The sequence below is a fragment of the Canis lupus genome, chromosome 25 (genome assembly GCF_003254725.2).
Source record: "Canis lupus dingo isolate Sandy chromosome 25, ASM325472v2, whole genome shotgun sequence".
In the NCBI taxonomy this organism is placed as follows: domain Eukaryota; kingdom Metazoa; phylum Chordata; class Mammalia; order Carnivora; family Canidae; genus Canis; species Canis lupus.
Genome location: NC_064267.1, coordinates 26146188 through 26164716, shown reverse-complemented (window position 1 = coordinate 26164716; position 18529 = coordinate 26146188). Strand labels below are relative to the sequence as shown.

At 46.3% G+C, this 18529-nt stretch overlaps 1 protein-coding gene across 5 annotated transcripts in view; it reads left to right on the top strand.

Annotated features, from left to right (window-relative positions):
* GATA4 (GATA binding protein 4) overlaps positions 1–18037 on the top strand; it is an 85599-nt gene extending 67562 nt beyond the window's left edge. For 3 of the 5 annotated variants that reach the window (XM_025462905.3, XM_049101370.1, XM_025462904.3), the window contains exons 3-7: positions 6973–7142; positions 8635–8760; positions 12574–12661; positions 14592–14740; positions 16177–18037. In XM_025462905.3, the coding sequence (XP_025318690.1) occupies positions 6973–7142; positions 8635–8760; positions 12574–12661; positions 14592–14740; positions 16177–16359 (716 nt within the window). In that variant the 3' untranslated portion in view covers positions 16360–18037. The remainder of the gene's footprint in view (positions 1–6972; positions 7143–8634; positions 8761–12573; positions 12662–14591; positions 14741–16176) is intronic. The other 2 variants (XM_049101371.1, XM_025462907.3) reach the window with 2 other exon arrangements.
* Positions 18038–18529: the final 492 nt, after the last annotated feature.

Genomic DNA, 18529 nt, shown 5'->3' with positions numbered 1-18529 from the left:
CTTTCTCTTTCTTTCTCTCTTCCTCCCTTCTTGTTTTTGGTGCTTTTTCCTTCCTTTCACAATGTTCTTGCTTCCTTGTGGGTTTTTTTTGTTTTTGTTTTTAACCTAAATCGCATTCTTTAACTTTCCTCCTAAGCCTGAAGCCAGTCTCCTAGATGAACACCAGTGTTTTTTGTGTATGTGCATGTGTGTGAAGGTGAAAGTTTATTTCCAGTATAATGACAGTATTCACCTGGAGAAAAGTTTAAAGGTCTCTCATACTGTTCAGTGATTATTAAGAAATGTAGCACGCTCAATGTTTCATATAGATTATCCTCCATTTCTTGTTCGTGCAATTCTAAAGTGTTCCACATCCCAGAGAACTGCAGTCAGAATGTAACAGATAATCTCTGTGAGGTGCCGCCATCTTGGCCTTTAGCGGCAGACGCAGAGGCCCCAGACCCTGCTGGGCCACTGTGGCCCTGGCCTGGCGCAACCGCTCTTCTTCAGTGGCTGCAAGGAGCTTTCAGATTAGGTGCGTAATCCCTGCCAGCCCGGACACAGCCTGAGCTGTGTCCACCATCCCCTTGGCAGTCCCTGTCACAGGCCAAGCCTGACAAGGCCCAGAAGACCGAAGGCTCAGGCTGCCAGAGAAACCTCAGGATTTGTTTGCTTCTTGTGCTCCAGGCGCCAGCCCTGAGGACAGATCCAGGGCTGTCAAGAAATCCATGCACAATCTCTGGTGAACTTTGGATGGGACACAGGGCTGGGGTTCTGCACGGGACACATGGGTGGGGCTAGGAACTTTGTTCCTGAAGCCCCTTTGGCTCTGGGGAAGTCTCGGGACAAGTACATCCTCTCTCACTGCCCAGGCCTTGGAGCCCCTCTGGCCTCAGCTTTGTAGCATCAGATAGTTTAGCTGCCCAGAGCACGGGTAATTTCCATTGTGTTTGTGTGTCTTCTCTCCCCAGTTGGATTGAGGAGTGGTCTAGGACAACTGAAGATGTGCAGCTAAGGATGGAGGGGTCGGGGTAGGTGATAGAACCCAGGCGCCATTGCAATTTGTCACGTTTATTTATTTTCTAAGATTTTATTTATTTATTCATGAGAGACACAGAGAGAGAGGCAGAAACCCAGGCAGAGAGAGAAGCAGGCTCCATGCAGGGAGCCCAATGTGGGACTCGATCCTGGGGCTCCAGGATCATGCCCTGGGCTGAAGGCAGACACCCAACTGCTGAGCCACCCAGGCATCCCCATTTGTCATGTTTAATATCATCATCTGTTTTGAGTTAGACCAAAACAACTTTGAGCAGGGATTTAGCCCCAGCTTTGTCTTATCTGTCTCTCCATCCAGCACTTGCCACAGGGGCCAGTAGAGGAGTCACATGACAATTATTTGGGCTCTAGTACCCTCCACAGAACTGGTGGAGCGCCTAAGGTCAGATGGTGTCAGCCTCTGAGGGCAAAGGAGAGGGCTCAGCATGGGCTCTGGCTCGAGACCCACTTTTCCCTAGTAGGGGCCAGCCCCTCAAAAGATAGAAGGCCTGTGGGGCTCCACGGCAGAGCGGAACCAGGCTCTGTAGCACCAACCTGGTGGGCTGGCATTCACGTCAGCCACATCCACCAGCCTGAGCTTGCTCCCCAGCAGTCTGGAGACAAATCCAGCTCTCTGGAAAGTGCCCAGCAGGTGTCACCAACCATGACCCCAGCCTCTGATTCCTTTCCCTTCTTCCCCCTACTTTTGTCCTCTCTTCTTTTCCTCTTTCCCTTCTCCCAGTGTAGCCAGGGCACAGGGATGCAAGAACACTTAGCTCTGGGGCCCCCAAACAGACCAGGTTTGACCACTCTCCGCTGACAAGATCCAAAGGCAGAGAGGTAGAGTGGTGACGAAACAAGAAAGGGATTTATTTTGAGTGAGGCCAACACAGGGAAGACAGTAGACTAGCATTTCAAAGGCTGTCTCCGAAGGTCAGAAAATACTTCCAGGTTTACGTAAGGGGAATGAAATGTGGAGCAGTCACAGGTGGGTGCATGCAGGTGGGCAGTGAAAGCCAAACCCATCACTGTCCTGGAGTCAGTCATGGGCAGGGTCTTGTTGGCTCAGGGTAGTCCTCCTTAAGTGAGGGAGTTTTGATTCCTAACTGGGATGCTTTGCCCTTGGGGTCTCCCGTCTGAGCCCAGAGACAAGCTGGAAAGAAGAGCCCAGTTAAAAAGTTTGAGGTCAAAATGGAGGCAGCTGAACTCCTCTCTCACCAGGCCTGACTTGCTTCGCCCTGCCTGTGGGTGGGTTTCCCAAGATGGATGGAGCAGGTCAGGGCAGAGGTCGGAGTCTTTGCCTTTGATTGCATCAGTTCTCTGTGGGGAAGTCAGGGGTGTGATCCTTCAACCTCCTGGCCCACATTTTTCTTTTTAGGCACTTGGGTAGCAGTAATCTGCCATAATCCCTAGGAACATCCCTACTAAATTGGATGCCTCAAAATCAGGCTCAGTTTGCTTCTCTCTTTAAAACAATGTTTTCCTCAGTAGGTCGTAGATGGAGGTGAGGAGTTAGATCCCCGTTTCCTAGCAAGGACCCAATTCATTTTCTGTTTCTGATTGTGAAAATAATCATTAATTACAATTTCCCATGAGCAGCAGCCTTGTGATCTCATAAGTATGCACTGACCACCTTTCCCTGCCTGTAAGTCTCCAAATTGGCCACGTCTGAGAGTGAGCTACAGTTTACAATTCTGAGCACTACCCCAGTGGTTTGCAAAAAGGTCAGATTCCCAAATCTCCTAGGTCTTTTATCTATCCCATCCCCCTGCAAAAACCCAGCACCAAGATTTGTCCCTGGTCTTCCCACTCCCTCTCCACCCCTCCAAACCTAACAATAATCCATCATTGTTATCTCATTTGGTGTTTACAAAGCACTTTACAGCCATTGTTGTGAGTTTTTCCTCTTATTTGCAAAGTACTTTACAACTATTATTACAAGTCTTTCCTCCAGTGTGGGGTAATGCTGACCCACTTCCGAGAGTGTTGGATTCCCACTGCCTTCTAAGTGGTTGGACCAATTCCTGTGATGCCCAGCACTGGATAGGTGTGGCTTTTCATAAGGTCATAGCTGTGCCCTTAGAAATCAGGCTTAGAAACTGGCTTCAGGCCACTGCTCACTTGCCCTTTGGGAAGTTCCACCCAGTGCATTTCTAATGAAGGAATAAGAGATGATTGTTACCAGGGTTCACACTACCAGATGTTTGTGCTGGTGTGGGGTTCACTGCCTATCACCTCCTACTTCTGGCAGAGTGGCTGCTAAGCAGCAGGGTTTGAACTTCGTTCTCTCTTCAATCCAAGGTAGGGGTGTGTGTATGTGTAAGAGAGAGAGATACAAGAGAATAAAATAATCCCCCCATAGTAGACTGGGAGCTACTTAAGGTGATCAAAAGTCTTTTTGCTTTTGTTTTAAATTTTTATCAGATTTTTAAAAATAGGTAACCATGACATTCCAGAATGGCATTTTTAAGAAAAGAAAAAAAAAGTTTACATTGTAATAACTAGCCTAACAAAAACTCCTTCCTGGTGGCCTTAGCTGTCAAAAGACTGGATATGGCATTTTATGTGTTGCATTTTTCATTTAACATGAGGGGTAAACATTTTCTTTGATTGTTAACAGTGTCTTTGTAATAATCATTCAAACTTTTATAACATTTTATTGAGTATAACATTTGAGTAGGTAGGATGGCAAGACATTCTGGTAGAAAACATGGAAACCTTGGTAGATTTGGAGTTTCAGTGGACTGCAGAGAGACTTGGTACATCTCACAGGATGCCTTTAGGAGGCATGGCTTTGACTTCCTATGTAGTTTCTTTCTTTGGCTACTGTTAACAACTGACCCTTCAATCTGGGTCTGACTTTTGCACTACGCTCCCTAGATGAGAAGTATCTGCCATCCAAACCCCAATTTGGTTAAGGTACGTTCTGAAAATGAGTTGAATAGTATTGTTACTCATTATTGATATTTGACTCAATTTGCCCAACTAGGTTATTGGCCTTCTGAGAATAAGGTTCCCTCTTAGCTTCTGGGACATCTATCAGAATGCTTAAATAGCAGATGCTCAGTAAATATTTGTTGGTGACAAATACTTACTTGCCAACCTCCAGTGCCTTTCCCTGGCCAGTAAAATAATTGTCTTGAGTGTGTAACCTATTCTGTGAGGCAAGTGTGAAGGACATTCTAAGGCAAACCTTTGTGTTGGGGTCTCAGTAAGGCCAGGATGACTCCTTCAATAAGATTCTGCTCCTGCATATAAAATGGTATGAAGAGAAGGGGGGGATCTCCCCTTCAAAAGAGAGGAACAACTTAAAAGATTTTTGTCTGTGGAGGTTTCTTTAGATAAACCAGAATACAGGAAAGAGGCCGTTTTGCCTGTCTTTAAAAGGATGAGAGTGTGAGAGCTACATCCTGGAATATTTATGAATGAAATGGTAAGATGTCTGGGATTTTCTTCAGTTATACAAGACAGAAGAAAGGTGGAGAGATACTCGGACAAGGCGGGCCACAATTTGTTGGAAGCTGGAGTGTGCTTCCACTTTTGAGTGTGTTTAAATATTTCAATAATAATAATAATAACAACAACAACAACAACAATAAGAATTAGAATAAGAGGTTTAGGTTTGGACTGGGAACATGATCTGAAACAGTCCTCCATCCCCAAGCATGATTTAGGCTAGAATACTGTCTTGGTTAAATTTTGAGGCTGTAGTGCCATCTAGTGTTTACTGCAAACACCCAACCGAAGGACAATATGCTGGAAGGTCCTTCCGTGAACTCCCCTGACCTCTGGGGAAGACCTTAGCAAAGGGACCAGGGTTGAGTGGCCCAAACCAAAGGCAGCATCTGCCAGTTTGGAGGTGGAGGTGGCTCTGATGGTGGTGAGGGTGGCGTGTGGGCTCATTCCTTGCCTCCCCCAGGCGCGGGGACGCAAACTAGAATGGGAGTTGTCATTTTGTATGCAGCTCTGAAAGCCGGTGACCTTGCCAGAGGGTTCTCAGCGTGACCCAGGTGCAAAAATAGCCTCTCTTGTGACCGGTGTGTGCTCAGCTCCCTGGCCTGAGCAAATAGCCCCTCACACCTGCACATTGTTGACTCGGTGTGGACACACAGCTACTTGTTTGCAGGTGCAAATGACTGTTTGTGTACCCAGAGTTGAGGGGAGGGCCCCCCACCATCCTCCTCTTCAGCCCACGTTCCTTTAGAGCTAGTGGCTGGGCCATAGAACTAGCAGAATGTGTGACCTTAAAACCCAAGGTTAGGTCCTGGTGGAGGGAGAACTCTAAAAACCTCTCCTCACCAAATATCCCCCACCTCATTACTAGAGAAGAATCCACTCTTGCCTCTGGTAGTAGGACAAGAATAATCTGAACACCAGGGTAGCTGCATTTAGGGACATAAAATCTGGATGGGATATAAAATATTTTTTTGCAACAGGAAGCAGTGTACATGGAGTCAGGGAGACTTCTGAAAGTTTTGAGCCAGGCTTTATATAGATCATAGAGAATAAGAAATCTGGCCCAGCCTATCTCACCAGGGCAGCTGAAATGGGCATGAGTGAAATTTCTCAATTCTAAAATTCTATGGACCTGGACAATAAAGATGGTGGGGAGCAGTTGGGTTGGGGGGGGGGGAGTCCAGGAGATTGTCAGTAGTGGCAGTGTGCCCATGGAAGTGTGTGTGACTCTAAGTCACGGTTGCTTAATATATGGACCTTTATTTTAGGTACCAATAAGCAGGAAAAGTGTCAAACTATGAAACAGCATATCATACAGATATATTGAAATGACAAAAATGAACGGAAATGAATTTCAGCCCTTTTTACAGGGTACTTTGAAAATTTCAAAGACTTTTAAAAACTGTAGTTCCTTTGGTTCAGTAATTCTCCTAGAAGAGCATCCTAAGGAATAAGCAGAAATGCTAAGATTTGCACACAAAACGAGCATTGTTTATAAAACAAAAATCAGAAACTGGGTAGGGATTAAGTAAAAGTTTAATGATAATAAAGGGTGGCCCATTTATATGATGGGATAACATATTAGGCTAAAATGAGTTTATGAAGAATTTCTGAGGTGGAAAAATGCCTTGGCATTACATGAAAAAAAAAAAAGGCTCCAAATGTTATAGCTTGACCTGCACTAGGCAAAAACATGTGTCACCATATAAAGTACTGAAAAGGACATCATGGAACAAAATGTTAATAACACTGGTGATCTTAGAGTCACAGGATTACATATGACTTTGTATTTTCTTTACACATTTTCTCTTCTGTTTTTTTAAGATTTTATTTATTTATTTGAGAGAGACAGATAGTGAGAGAGAGCATGAATGAGGAGGAGAGGGAAAAGCAGGCTCCTCACTGAGCAGGGAGGGAGCCCATCCCTGCAGGCCTCGATCCCAGGACCCAGGGATCATGACCTGTGAGCCAAAGAGATGCTCAATCAACAGAGCCACCCAGGCACCCCCACACACACATTTTATTTTCTAATTTTCCTAGAGTAAATCTCTCTCTCTCTCTCTCTCTCTCTCTCTCTCTTTTTGGTTTTTGTATTTTTATTGAAAGGGGAAGGGAATATCAATATTGAAGGGCAAAAAGAGAGAAAGAAGTTTTGGGCAGAAGTCAGTTTTGGTTGAGAACCTCAGGGTTACCGGCTCTGAAGGAGAGAGAGGGCCTAAAATCCAGGCTGCTGGTGGTTGCTGCACAACTTTCACTCTTCTCGTGACCTGGGAGAGCCTTACTGTGTCTGGGGTACCCAAGACTAAGAATGTCCACTTCCCCTGACGATCATGTGAGCCGAGCCTCCAGGGGTTGAGGTCAGCATCAGGAAAAGGGAGGCAGCCCCGGTGATCCATCTTGTACTCCTTGCAAGGAAAAGGTGTTATTTCCTTGGCCTCTGGATTCTCCGATGTAAGATTTCTAGGCACAAAGAACTAATCCTCTGTATTATTTTCTGCCCAGTAGATATGTTTGATGACTTCTCAGAAGGTAGAGAATGTGTCAACTGTGGGGCCATGTCCACCCCGCTCTGGAGGCGTGATGGGACGGGGCACTACCTGTGCAATGCCTGCGGCCTCTACCACAAGATGAATGGCATCAACCGGCCCCTCATTAAGCCTCAGCGCCGGCTGGTAAGCAAGTACCCTGACTGCTCAAGCCTACCCTTCTCTCCTTTCAGCATCTGGCTTCGGGGCTTGTGCTCTGGTGGGAAGTTTCCAGGTTTTGAATTTTGGATTTTAAGTCATCTTTAAAAAAAAAAAAAGATTTTATTTATTTGAGAGAGAGTAGGAGAGCACAAGTCAGGGGAGAGGGGAGGGACAGAGGGAGAAGCAGCTGCCCCACTGAGCAGGGAGCCGCATATAAGGCTTCACCCAGAGGCTCTGGGATCATGACCTGAGCCATAGGCAGATGCTCAACCAACTGAGACACCCAGGCGCCCCCAAGTCATCTTTTAAAAGAAGGTGTGAGTGGAGGGTTTGGGTGGGTGGGTAGCAACACAGTAATTTCTCATAGCTTCAGAGTTGCCTTGAGCTATAGGATGTTCCAGACAATCTGGTTTAACCCCTTCATTATGCAAAAGTGAAAAGTGAGGCTCAGCAAAGCTAACAGCCTTGCCCATGGTCGTCACATGGATACTGAATCTCCTGTCTAGAACCAGAGTCCAGGCTTCCTGGTTCCCAGTCCAGCTTGCCTTGAACATCGCCTTTTTTCACATCAACCCCATGAAGAAGGGAAACTCTTCTTTACCCTGTTTTCAAATGATCAGTTAACAAAACCCAAAGCCCAGTGGGGAGATTAAGCAGTGTGTTGAGCCCTATGGCTGGGAAAGAGTTTGTAATGGGGGTTTTTGGTTCTTGGCCCTGTGTTCTTTTCTAGTATAGTTTAATTTTGACTAAAACAAACTAGCTTTCATGTATACTAGGGAGAGAGGAACAGAGGGATTAAATTCTGATGCTTACCGTTCTTGAGGTCCCAAGGCCCATCCAGCTTTTGATGACACTTGAATACAATGATTCTGCAATGATTCTTGGCTTCAGGTACCTTGTTTGGTACCTGAAGCCTACATTTTTTCTACTTTGGAAAAAAGCTTTCCTGCCTCCAGGGCCCTTCGTCTAATGAATGACTGATATGCCACCAATGCCAGTTAGGACTAGAATTCACTCTACTTCTCCTGCTGCTGAAATCCTTGTTCTCATTCACCCCCAGGAGTGGCTTAGGTGAAGGGAGACTCCGGCACCTCAGCTGCTCTGAGATTTTTTTTTTTTAATTTTTATTTATTTATGATAGTCACAGAGAGAGAGAGAGAGAGAGAGAGAGAGGCAGAGACACAGGAGGAGGGAGAAGCAGGCTCCATGCACCGGGAGCCCGATGTGGGATTCGATCCCGGGTCTCCAGGAACGCGCCCTGGGCCAAAGGCAGGTGCCAAACTGCTGCACCACCCAGGGATCCCTGCTCTGAGATTCTTTTTTTTTTTTTTTTTGCCCTGAGATTCTTATTCAGGGCTCTTACAGCTGACTTTGCCAACCATTTATGGTGGGCCAGCCCCTCGGAGCTCCCAGTGAAGTAAAAGCTGCAGCACTTGCCTTCTATTTGGACTTGATGGGTCTGTCTTCTCTGTTGCAGTCCGCCTCCCGCCGAGTGGGCCTGTCCTGTGCCAACTGCCAGACCACCACCACCACTCTGTGGCGCCGCAATGCTGAGGGTGAGCCAGTGTGCAATGCCTGCGGCCTCTACATGAAGCTCCATGGTGTAAGTAACCCTTAGCCCCAGGAAGGGGGAGAACCTCACCTGCCTTCCCATTTACAAATTCAAATTCATTGTTTCTTTCTTTCTTCTTTTTTAAAGATTTTATTTGACAGAGAAAAAGAAGAGAGCACAAGCTAGCACACAAGCAGGGGGAGGGCAGGCAGAGGGAGAGGGAGAAGCAGGCTTCCCCCTGAATCCCAGGACCCTGGGATCATGACCTGACCTGAAGGCAGACACTTAGCCACTCACATGCCCCTCATTGTTTCCTTCTTAGCAAAGATACTTAGATTTGGAAGGGACCTTACAGGCTGTATTAGTCTGTTTGGGCAGTTGTAACAAAATACCACAGACTGAGTAGCTTATAAACAATACTAGTTTATTTCTACATTCTTAGAGGCTGGAAATCCAAGCTCAGGTGCCAGCATGCTTAAATGCTGCTATGGATTTGGGGGAATATTCTCATATGTTATCGATTTTCATGTGAATTACTGCAAGTATTTGTTAGGAACTTAACCTGGCAGTACTTATTAAGGATAAAAAAACACACATATCTTTTGATTTAGCAGCTCTGCCTTTGGGAAACTAGCCTATAAAACCATAAAAGAATCGGTATGTAATGATGTTTGAACTGTTTATTGCTGCAGTATTTGTAGTGGCAAAAACTAGAAGAAATCATAAAGCCTCATAAAGGAATGGTAATAGTATGATGTGGAATATTGTGCAGAAATTTAAAAAATACTAAGAGCATGTATCTTGACCTGGAGTAGCAAAAAAGCACATTGCAAAGTAATATACATAGTATGACCCCATACTGTGGGGGTGAGGGTGTGTTAAATACACATACAGATATGGATGGATGGATGGATGGATGGATGGATGGATGGATGGATGAATACACAAGTACATAAACGTATAGATATGTACGTGTGCACACAGTTTGAGAATGTTTTAAAAAGTGAGTAACATAACAGACTGGTCCTGCAGTTGCCCCATTGATGGCAGTCAGGTGGAAGGGGTGTTACTAACTTAGTCTCATGACTCTTTTCATGTTTCCTTCCTTTTTTTTTTTAGTTTTTAATATTTCAGTGTAGTTAACACACAGTGTTGTATTAGTTTCAGATATACAATACAGTGATTAAGCAATTCTCTTTTTTAAATTTATTTGAGGGGGATGGAGGAGCAAAGGGAGAGGGAGAGAGAGTCTTAAGCAGACTCCATGCTGAGTGCGAAGCCTGATGCAGGGCTCAATCTCATGACCCTGAGATCATGCCTGAGCTGAAACCAACAGTCAGACTCAGTGGACTGAGCCACCCAGGTGCCCTAGTGATTCAAAGGTTCTGTAGATTATTCAGTGTTCACCTTGAGAAGTGTACCATGTTTTCTTGTTATAGACAGAAAAGCAGCCAAAAAATATAGTTACGAACATTCATAAGAAAATAAACTTCTTTCTGCAAAAAAAAAAGTGTATCAAGGATGTTGGTGAATCACTGTAATAAGAAAATGGAGGGAAAAAAACCTTCAGTAGGAAAATGGTTAAAGAAACTCTTGTTCTTCAATAGGGGAATGATGGAAGAAACCAAGAAAGGAATATTAAGCAGGTATTAAAAAGATTATGTTCTCAGGACGCCTGGGTGGCTCAGTGGTTGAGCATCTGCCTTTGGCTTGGGGTGTGGATCCGGGATCAAGTCCCTCATCAGGCTCCTTGTGGGGAGCCTGCTTCTCCCTCTGCCCCTCTCTCTGTGTCTCTCATGAATAAATAAGTAAAATCTTTTTAAAAATAATAAAAATTAAAAATAAAAAGATTGTGTTCTCAAAAAATTAAAAAATAGAATTAGCATAAGACCCCCACAATCCCACTTCTGGGTGTAGTTCCAAAAATCATTGAAAGCAGAGGCTTGAAGAGATATTTGTGTCCTTATGTCCACAGCTGCATTATTCACAATAGCCTAAGGTGAAAGCAACCCAAGTGCCGATGGTTGAGTAAGCAAAATGTGGTCTGTCCATGCGATGGACTACTACTCAGCCTTTAAAGGGAAGTAAATTCTGACACATAGTACCAGATGGACAAACCTTGAAGTCATTATGCTAAGTAAAAGAAGTCAATCACAAAAGGACAAGTCTCAAATGATTCTACTTATAGGAGGCCTCTAGACTAATCAAACCCATAGAGACCAAAAAAAAAAAAAAAACAAACAAACAAACCCATAGAGACAGAAAGAATGGTGGCTGCCAAGGGCTGGAGGAGGGGGAAATGGAGAGTTAGTATTAATGGGTACAGAGTTTCAATTTTGCAAGATGAGAAGTGTTCTGGAGACAATGGTGGTGGTGGCTGCACAAAAATGTGAATATAGTTAACACTGCAAAGGATTAAGATGGCAAATTTAATGTATATTTTACCAAAATTTTTAGTTTTATTTTTTAATTAATTTTTTAAAAGATTTCATTTATTTATTTGAGAAAGAGCACAAAGGGTGGGGGAGAAGGAAAAGTAGGCTCTTCACTGAGCAGGAAGCCTGTTGTGGGACTTAATCCCAGGACCCTGAGATCATGACCTGAGCTGAAGGCAGATGCTTAACTGACTGAGTGCCCCCAGGTGCCCCTACCATGATTATTTTAGTACTGAGGTTGGTAGGGATAAACATGAGGGCTGTATTCTTCTGAGGTCAGGAGGGGCTTCAGGTGGGTCATAGTCAGAGTCGGAGGTTGGACCAAGGAGTGGAAACTTACCTACAAAGGTGGGAACGCTGTTGGATCTCTCAGCGGACCAGAAGGCAGGTTCAAGTTCAGCTGATCTGCTGCACTTCTCTCTTAACCATTGCATGTTTAATTCTCTGGAGTGGTTATTACTTTTCCTTCAGTGTTTCGGGTTTTGCCTCTATTAGGCCTATACAGGAGACAAAAGATTTGGTTGGTCTGGCCTAAGAGAAACCAGATGTGGTGGAAAAGGCACAATATTTAAAAGATACTAGAAAGATGACCTAGCGAGCCTACTCCCCAGACAGTTGTCTAGGCACCTGGGAATGGTTCAAGAGCGTGACACCTGAGAGTCACTGCTTATTTATGAGACATCAGTATGATTAAAGTGTTGTCCATGGACAGTGTATGTCAGGACCTGGCCATAGGGCAGTCTCCCCAACATGATCTCTTATTGGTCCCCACCACCTGTGGAAAGACCACGGTTGGCTCTAACCAGAGTTGGAGCAATGCAAAGCTCCTCTAAGTAAAGTGACTTGACATCTCAATTCACTGGGATTGCCTATTTTCTTGGCATATTTATTAATAGCACTCCTTTTACATTTTTATAGTGTCCTTATTTTGCTAAACTAAAGGCTTTTGCAAATATTGTTCCTGCTGCCTGAAATGCCTGCCCCTTGTCTACTTGACAACCTCCCACGACGTAGGCATCATCTCCTGAGCGAAGCCTTCCTTGATATGGTCATGTGCCACTTCCCCTCCCACCCAGTCCAGGACAGAGTTTAGTGGTTCTTCTCCATTCTCCCACATCACTTATGAGTCTGGTTGTTTCCTGCTTGACTGTCTTTCCCAGTCAAATGTGAAGCTCTGGAGGGAAGGTACAGTGTCTTTAAGCCTCCATTTCTCCGGGGTGAGTGTAACACACAGCATGTGGTATAGGAGCTCAATACATATTTGATTTCTTTCTCAGCAGGAGTTCCAGGGGCTGATTCAGTCCCAGCCCCAAGGTGTGTAGAGGAATTGCTTAGATGTTTCCTTCACATAGTGTGTGTGCATGTTTAAATACTGTAGCAGATTATGTACAAGGTAGAAAACCATATATGTTGACTTTTAACCCTCTAGGTTCCAAGGCCTCTTGCAATGCGGAAAGAGGGGATTCAAACCAGAAAACGGAAGCCCAAGAACCTTAATAAATCTAAGACACCAGCAGGTGAGGAAAAGAATTGTGTGTAATTATCTAAATAACTCAGTGGCCCTTGGAGTATGTGAAAATCATGTATTCTTCATTAGGTGGGCCAGCCCAGGCTACTGAGGTATGATAGCATTGTCCAACCCCAGGTATTCAGGACAGAATGAAAACCTGGTGAAAAGTAACACCAGCATACAACATTTTAGGCGCTTTTTTTTTTTTTTTAATTTTTTTTTATTTATTTATGTATGATAGTCACAGAGAGAGAGAGAGAGAGGCAGAGACACAGGCAGAGGGAGAAGCAGGCTCCATGCACCGGGAGCCTGATGTGGGATTCGATCCCGGGTCTCCAGGATCGCGCCCTGGGCCAAAGGCAGGTGCTAAACTGCTGCATTTTAGGCGCTTTTGAAGCAGGTGCAATTCAAATTGCATGATTACTGCCAGTTGCAAAGGTGGGTAGTAGGCCAGCTGGATGGATTGAGGGCCAGAAAGAAAAAGGAACTCTATCGTCCCTCCATCTCAAGAGCTCAGTTCCTTTCTGTTCTCCCTGAGATAACTGGGATCTAGGAGGACAGGACCCCCATTAGTCTTGTTCACAACAGCTTGATTTGTAAGCCAATGTACAGTTAACATCATGTATTTTTTAACATCATTTTATTAAAATTTTTAAAGAGTTTATTTATTTGAGAGAGACAGTGCACTCGCATGTGCAAGCACAAGTTGGTTCAGAGGGAGAGGGAGAAGCAGGCTCTCCACTGAGCAGGGAGCCTGATATGGGGATAGATCCCAGGACTCTGGGATCATGACCTGAGCCATAGGCAGACAGACACTTAACCAACTGAGTTCCCCAGGCACCCTAGTACTTAACATTTTAGAAAGTTGCTTTTCAATTAGTATCTCATTGGTCCTTAAAGATCCCCATGCAATCCATTATCTCCATTTTACTACTGAGGAAACTGAGGCTCAGAGAGGTTAATGATTTAGAGTCCCACAGCTGTGAATGGTTAGACCTGGAATTAAAACCCAAGTTTTTACACTTCAGATCCATATTTTGTCCCATATGCTACTTTGCCTTCTCAGTTTCTAGATTAAGAATGAGGACGACTCATGTTCCTGTATCAAGAGCACTCCCCCCTTGATACTGTTACCAAATTAAAAATTTCATGGGGGAAATGCTGCCATTGCAGAGAAAGTAAATCAGCTGATCCAGGGGAAAGCTTATCTCTTAATCTAAGGCATGACAAACAGATACATTTCCCCTTTCCACTCCTGAGAACACGAGCAAGGTTCTCCTTTCCCAGATTCAACAACGGTTTACCCCTTTGGCAGCATGTTTCATTAAAATTGTGTCTCACACCAGTGGTCCTCAGCCTTTCTGCCTGTGCCCACACTGTTTTCTAAGCACAGCACATTCCCCTAGGTAACTTCGTCTCCTTACATGTTGCAGTGACAGGGTAAGCAAGCATTTGTTCAGGTGAACAGTCCCTCTCCACAATTCCAAATGCAGGGAGCTAGATTTGGCAGCAAAACCTAATCTAAACAGACTCAGGCTATTTATAGTCTTTATTTATCCCATGTGTGGAGATTCACATGTTTAGCTGTACAACAATTAATGTATTTAATTATGGGGTGTCGTCTCAGACTCCATTGGAAGTGTTCTATAATATACAGTATTAAAATCTAAAAGCTTTTGAATCCAGAAACACATGTGATCTCAAGGGTTTGGAATAAGGGGCGGCAAGCCTGTCAATAGAAGAAGATCCCTTGAAATTCTGGTATTTTAATTTTCCCATTTTGAGAACCATCGCCCAGCACTGATGAAGGACCCCGCTTCACTCCCCAGCAAATATAAATAAAGTCATTAGCATAGACCTACCCTGGCTGTCTCAAAGGACTGCCATCCATTTGCCCCTGCCCCTAGTCTGGGTGTCCTGACTCTGCCTTGTTCCAGGTCCCTCAGGCGGTGAGAGCCTTCCTCCTGCCAGCAGTGCTTCCAGCAACTCCAGCAATGTGGCCACCAGCAGCAGTGAAGAGATGCGCCCCATCAAGACAGAGCCCGGGCTATCATCCCACTATGGGCACAGCAGCTCCATGTCCCAGGTATACCCCCTTGGCGGGGACATAGGACTGCCTGGGGGACTAGGATACACTGCCAAGGAGCGAGTGGCAGGCTCAGCATGGGAAAGAGAGCTTCAGCTGGGCCCCAGCAGGTGGCAGCAGGAGCTGCTGGTACCCTTGGGGTCCCGCCTGAAATTGGGGACTGTCCCAATGAGGGCCTGCTTCAGAACATCTGATCAAGTCACAATGACTTGGGCATGCAACTAGGGCACACAAATGTCGAGTAGCTCCTCCATGCCAGACCTTTGGACAGAAGGAGTGGGGAGGGACGTGTTATGACATAGCCGCAAGCTGAATCAAACTGTGTGCATTGGGGGAGGGTGGTACAGCTGGAGCAGGCTGCAGAAGGTGACACGTGGGCTTTCTAGGCAAGTCTGCCTCCCAAGTGAGAGGTGGTTTGACCTTGGCTTTGAAGGATAGATAGATTTCAACAGGAGGAAGGGAAGGAAGAAGACCCTCCTGGCTGGGGAAAAGGTGTGGAAACTGTAGACGGTAGAGTGGGTAGGTGCAGTGAGGTGGTGAGGAGGTCACAGGCAAGGTGCCATTTAATGAGGGTCAGCTACAGGTCTGGCTTCCATCATGTGTCCAGAAGATGAGTCAGCAGTACCGTCCTTTGCCTCTTCCGAATATGATGGCATTCCTACTCCCCGACCCCTTCCCTCTTTGGCTCCCATATTTGGGATTAGGGTAGTCCCAAGGTTGGTTACGGTTTCCTGTTAATTCTGATCTGTTCTCCCACATGTGCTTGAGGGAGGCTGTATCCTAAAGAGCTTTTTTTTTTTTCTTCAAAGATTTTATTTATTTATTTATTTATTTATTTATTTATTTATTTAAGATAGACAAAGAGTATGTGAGAGAGAGCAAGAGCCAGGGGGCAGAGGCAGAGGGAGAAGCAGGCTCCCCACTGAGTAGGGAGCCCGGTGCAGGGCTCCATCTCAGGACCCCGGGATCATGACCTGAGCCAAAGGCAGATGCCTAACCAACTGAGCCATCCTAGTGCCTCCATAAAGGGCTTTTTACTGTCAGGGTAAAGAAGCTGGTCCCACAGAGCCAGGAGAGCTGGCTGGGCATGGAGATCTGGCAGTGATAAGATCATAGCAAATGTCTCATGTAGCCATCAGAGCCTTCTGAGAAACCAGAATATCCACACACCTATGGGGTCTCAGTGCTCAGAGAAGCAAATGAATCCCACAGACCCTTTACATCCCACAGCACAGAGGTTAGGAAAAACACTTCTCTGTGTTGCTTGGTGTCTTAACCCTGCCTTGTCCTCAAGCCCCCTCCTCTCCTCCCTTTCCTGGGGGCGGGAGCCAGCTCGGGGACACCTGTGTAATGGTGCTCCCCTCTCCAGCCCAGACCTCCATCCTGAGCCCTCAGGAGTGATTCCCTTGAGCTCATCTTGTGCTTTTTGCTTTCAGACATTCTCAGTCAGTGCGATGTCTGGCCACGGGCCCTCCATCCACCCAGTCCTCTCGGCCCTGAAGCTCTCCCCACAAGGCTACACATCTTCTGTCAGCCAGTCGCCACAGGCCAGCTCCAAGCAGGACCCTTGGAACAGCCTGGCCTTGGCTGACAGTCACGGGGACATAATCACTGCATAATGTCACCTCCTTCCCTCCTCAGATTCCTGCACGGACTTGGGACTTGGAGGACGGCAGGGATGAGGCTCTGGGCTCCCGGGAGCCAGCCTGCTCTGTCGGGGAATGACTCCAGAAGAACAACTGGGAAGAAACTTGAAGTTGACAGTTCGGTTAGGGGATGTGGGTGTTGGATTTTACCGGATGCCTTTGCAAGGGTGGGCTACTGGAAAGAGCCCAAACTCTGATCTGAAAGAAACCACCCTTCACAAGGAGCACATTTAAGTCCCTTATGCGGAGAAGGAGACTTGTTTCTAGTTTTCCACCTCACCCCTCCCCCACAAGACACAGCTGTCCTTCTGCCCTACCTTTCTACCACTGGGGCCTACGGGGCTGGTTTTTCTGTGGTGTTCCCCGCACTGGGGATCAGAGGGTGGGTGGAGGGGGCAAGGTGCTGGGACCCCCAGTCCAGCCTGAACCAGGACATCTGTGTGACATGCATGTGGATGCAAACAGCCCCTCCGGGCCGCTGCTGCCCCGTCCAGCACTCCCCCTTCAGGCTTGGTACCCCCTTGCATTCCTCAGTACTGAATCTTGACTCCGGAAATGTTGGGTGTAGCCCTGATGTTCCTGAAGCCTCACGGGGAGGTGAAGGAAAGGGCTGCCTCACCCACTGCACGGTGTGGCAAAATCATGACCTGGCAACTTTGTCTCTCCCAAGTTTCCTTCCCCGGGCTCACGGCTCGAACCTCCAGCCCCTTCTCACCCTGCCCCCCCCAGGCATCTGAAAATAAAAATCCCTGCTGCTGATGAGTGATTCAGCTCTGCCTTCAGCTTGAACATGTCTCTCCCTCTGCAAAACAAGAGCTCGGCAGTTGAGCCACACAGCAGCCTCCCCCACAACTGTCCCCCCAAATCCTTCGTGTACCCCATCACACACAGGTGGGTCCCAAGGAAGTACAAAAAAGATTCTGCTGCTAAAGCAAGCTTGACAGACACTCTTCTAAGCCTTGAGATCATTCAGGAGAGCATGTCTGGTGGACCTCATCCCCGGGGCCGGGCAGGGGCTTTTCATGGATTCTGGCTCGCTTGCGCTTGGACCTCGTGGACGTGGCTCTTGGTCTGCGGAGATGCACCACCTCTCAGTCCTCCAGCAGGTCGAGGTCATCCCAGGGGTGGGGAGCACCTGCACCTGCATCTTTTCCCCAGTCTCTTGTCCGGGAGGCAGAGAGCTAGAGATCCTGCAACATAAATTCAAAGCAAACAAACACAACGAAACCAAACTCAGATGGAAAGACGACAACTCCTAAGAGAAGACACTGAGGGGGGGCCTTAAGGGAGTCCCTGGCTCTGTGCTATTCCGGAATCGGCCTTCCTCTCCATGCTGCCATCTCTGCCCGTGATGTGGGGGCTCACCGAGACTCCTCCTTCCTGGTCCTCATCATCAACAGACCTATAGCTGACTGTGGCCCTACTACATCCTCCCCTACCCAGATACTCAGCTCCCGATCCCCAAATCCTACTGGCTGTAGCAGAGAATATTTTTAAACCAAGATTCTGTTTTAATCATCATTTACATTGCTTTCTTCCATGAAGGCCACCCTCATATACCTTCCCTAACCCACAAACCTGTTAACATTGTCTTAAGGTGAAATGGCTGTAAAATCAGTATTTAACTAATAAATTTATCCGTACTCCTCTTTTCCTTCTCCTCCCTCAGAGGTCATTATTGGGAGGTTTGATGCTGCCCTTGCAAGGCTGTCTTAAGCCATGGAAGCCCCTTTGCCAATCTGCTCACAGGCTGCATAAAATCGTTTTCTCCCTTCAGTCATTTATGAGTTGGCCAAGACTCCCTCTGTATGGGATGGTGGCTAGTGAAAAGAACACTTATCCTGGCCCTGCTACTGAGTACTTTGCGACCTTGACAGGTAACCTCTCGACCTTGTTTCCTAAGAGAGGGTTGGGTCAGCTATTAACTGAAGTTCCTGTGGCTCAACAGTTGTTGCCTATGAAGGGGCATTTCTAGAGCTTCCTTTAGGGCCAGCAGGGGCTGGGGCATAAGGCAGATCACAGGGCAGTGGTCTGTCCAGCCCACCTGGTTTATTTTATTATTTATTTATTTATTTATTTATTTATTTATTTATTTATTTATTTTTGCCCCCCCCCTGGTTTAAAATGTGTACTGGTTTAAGAT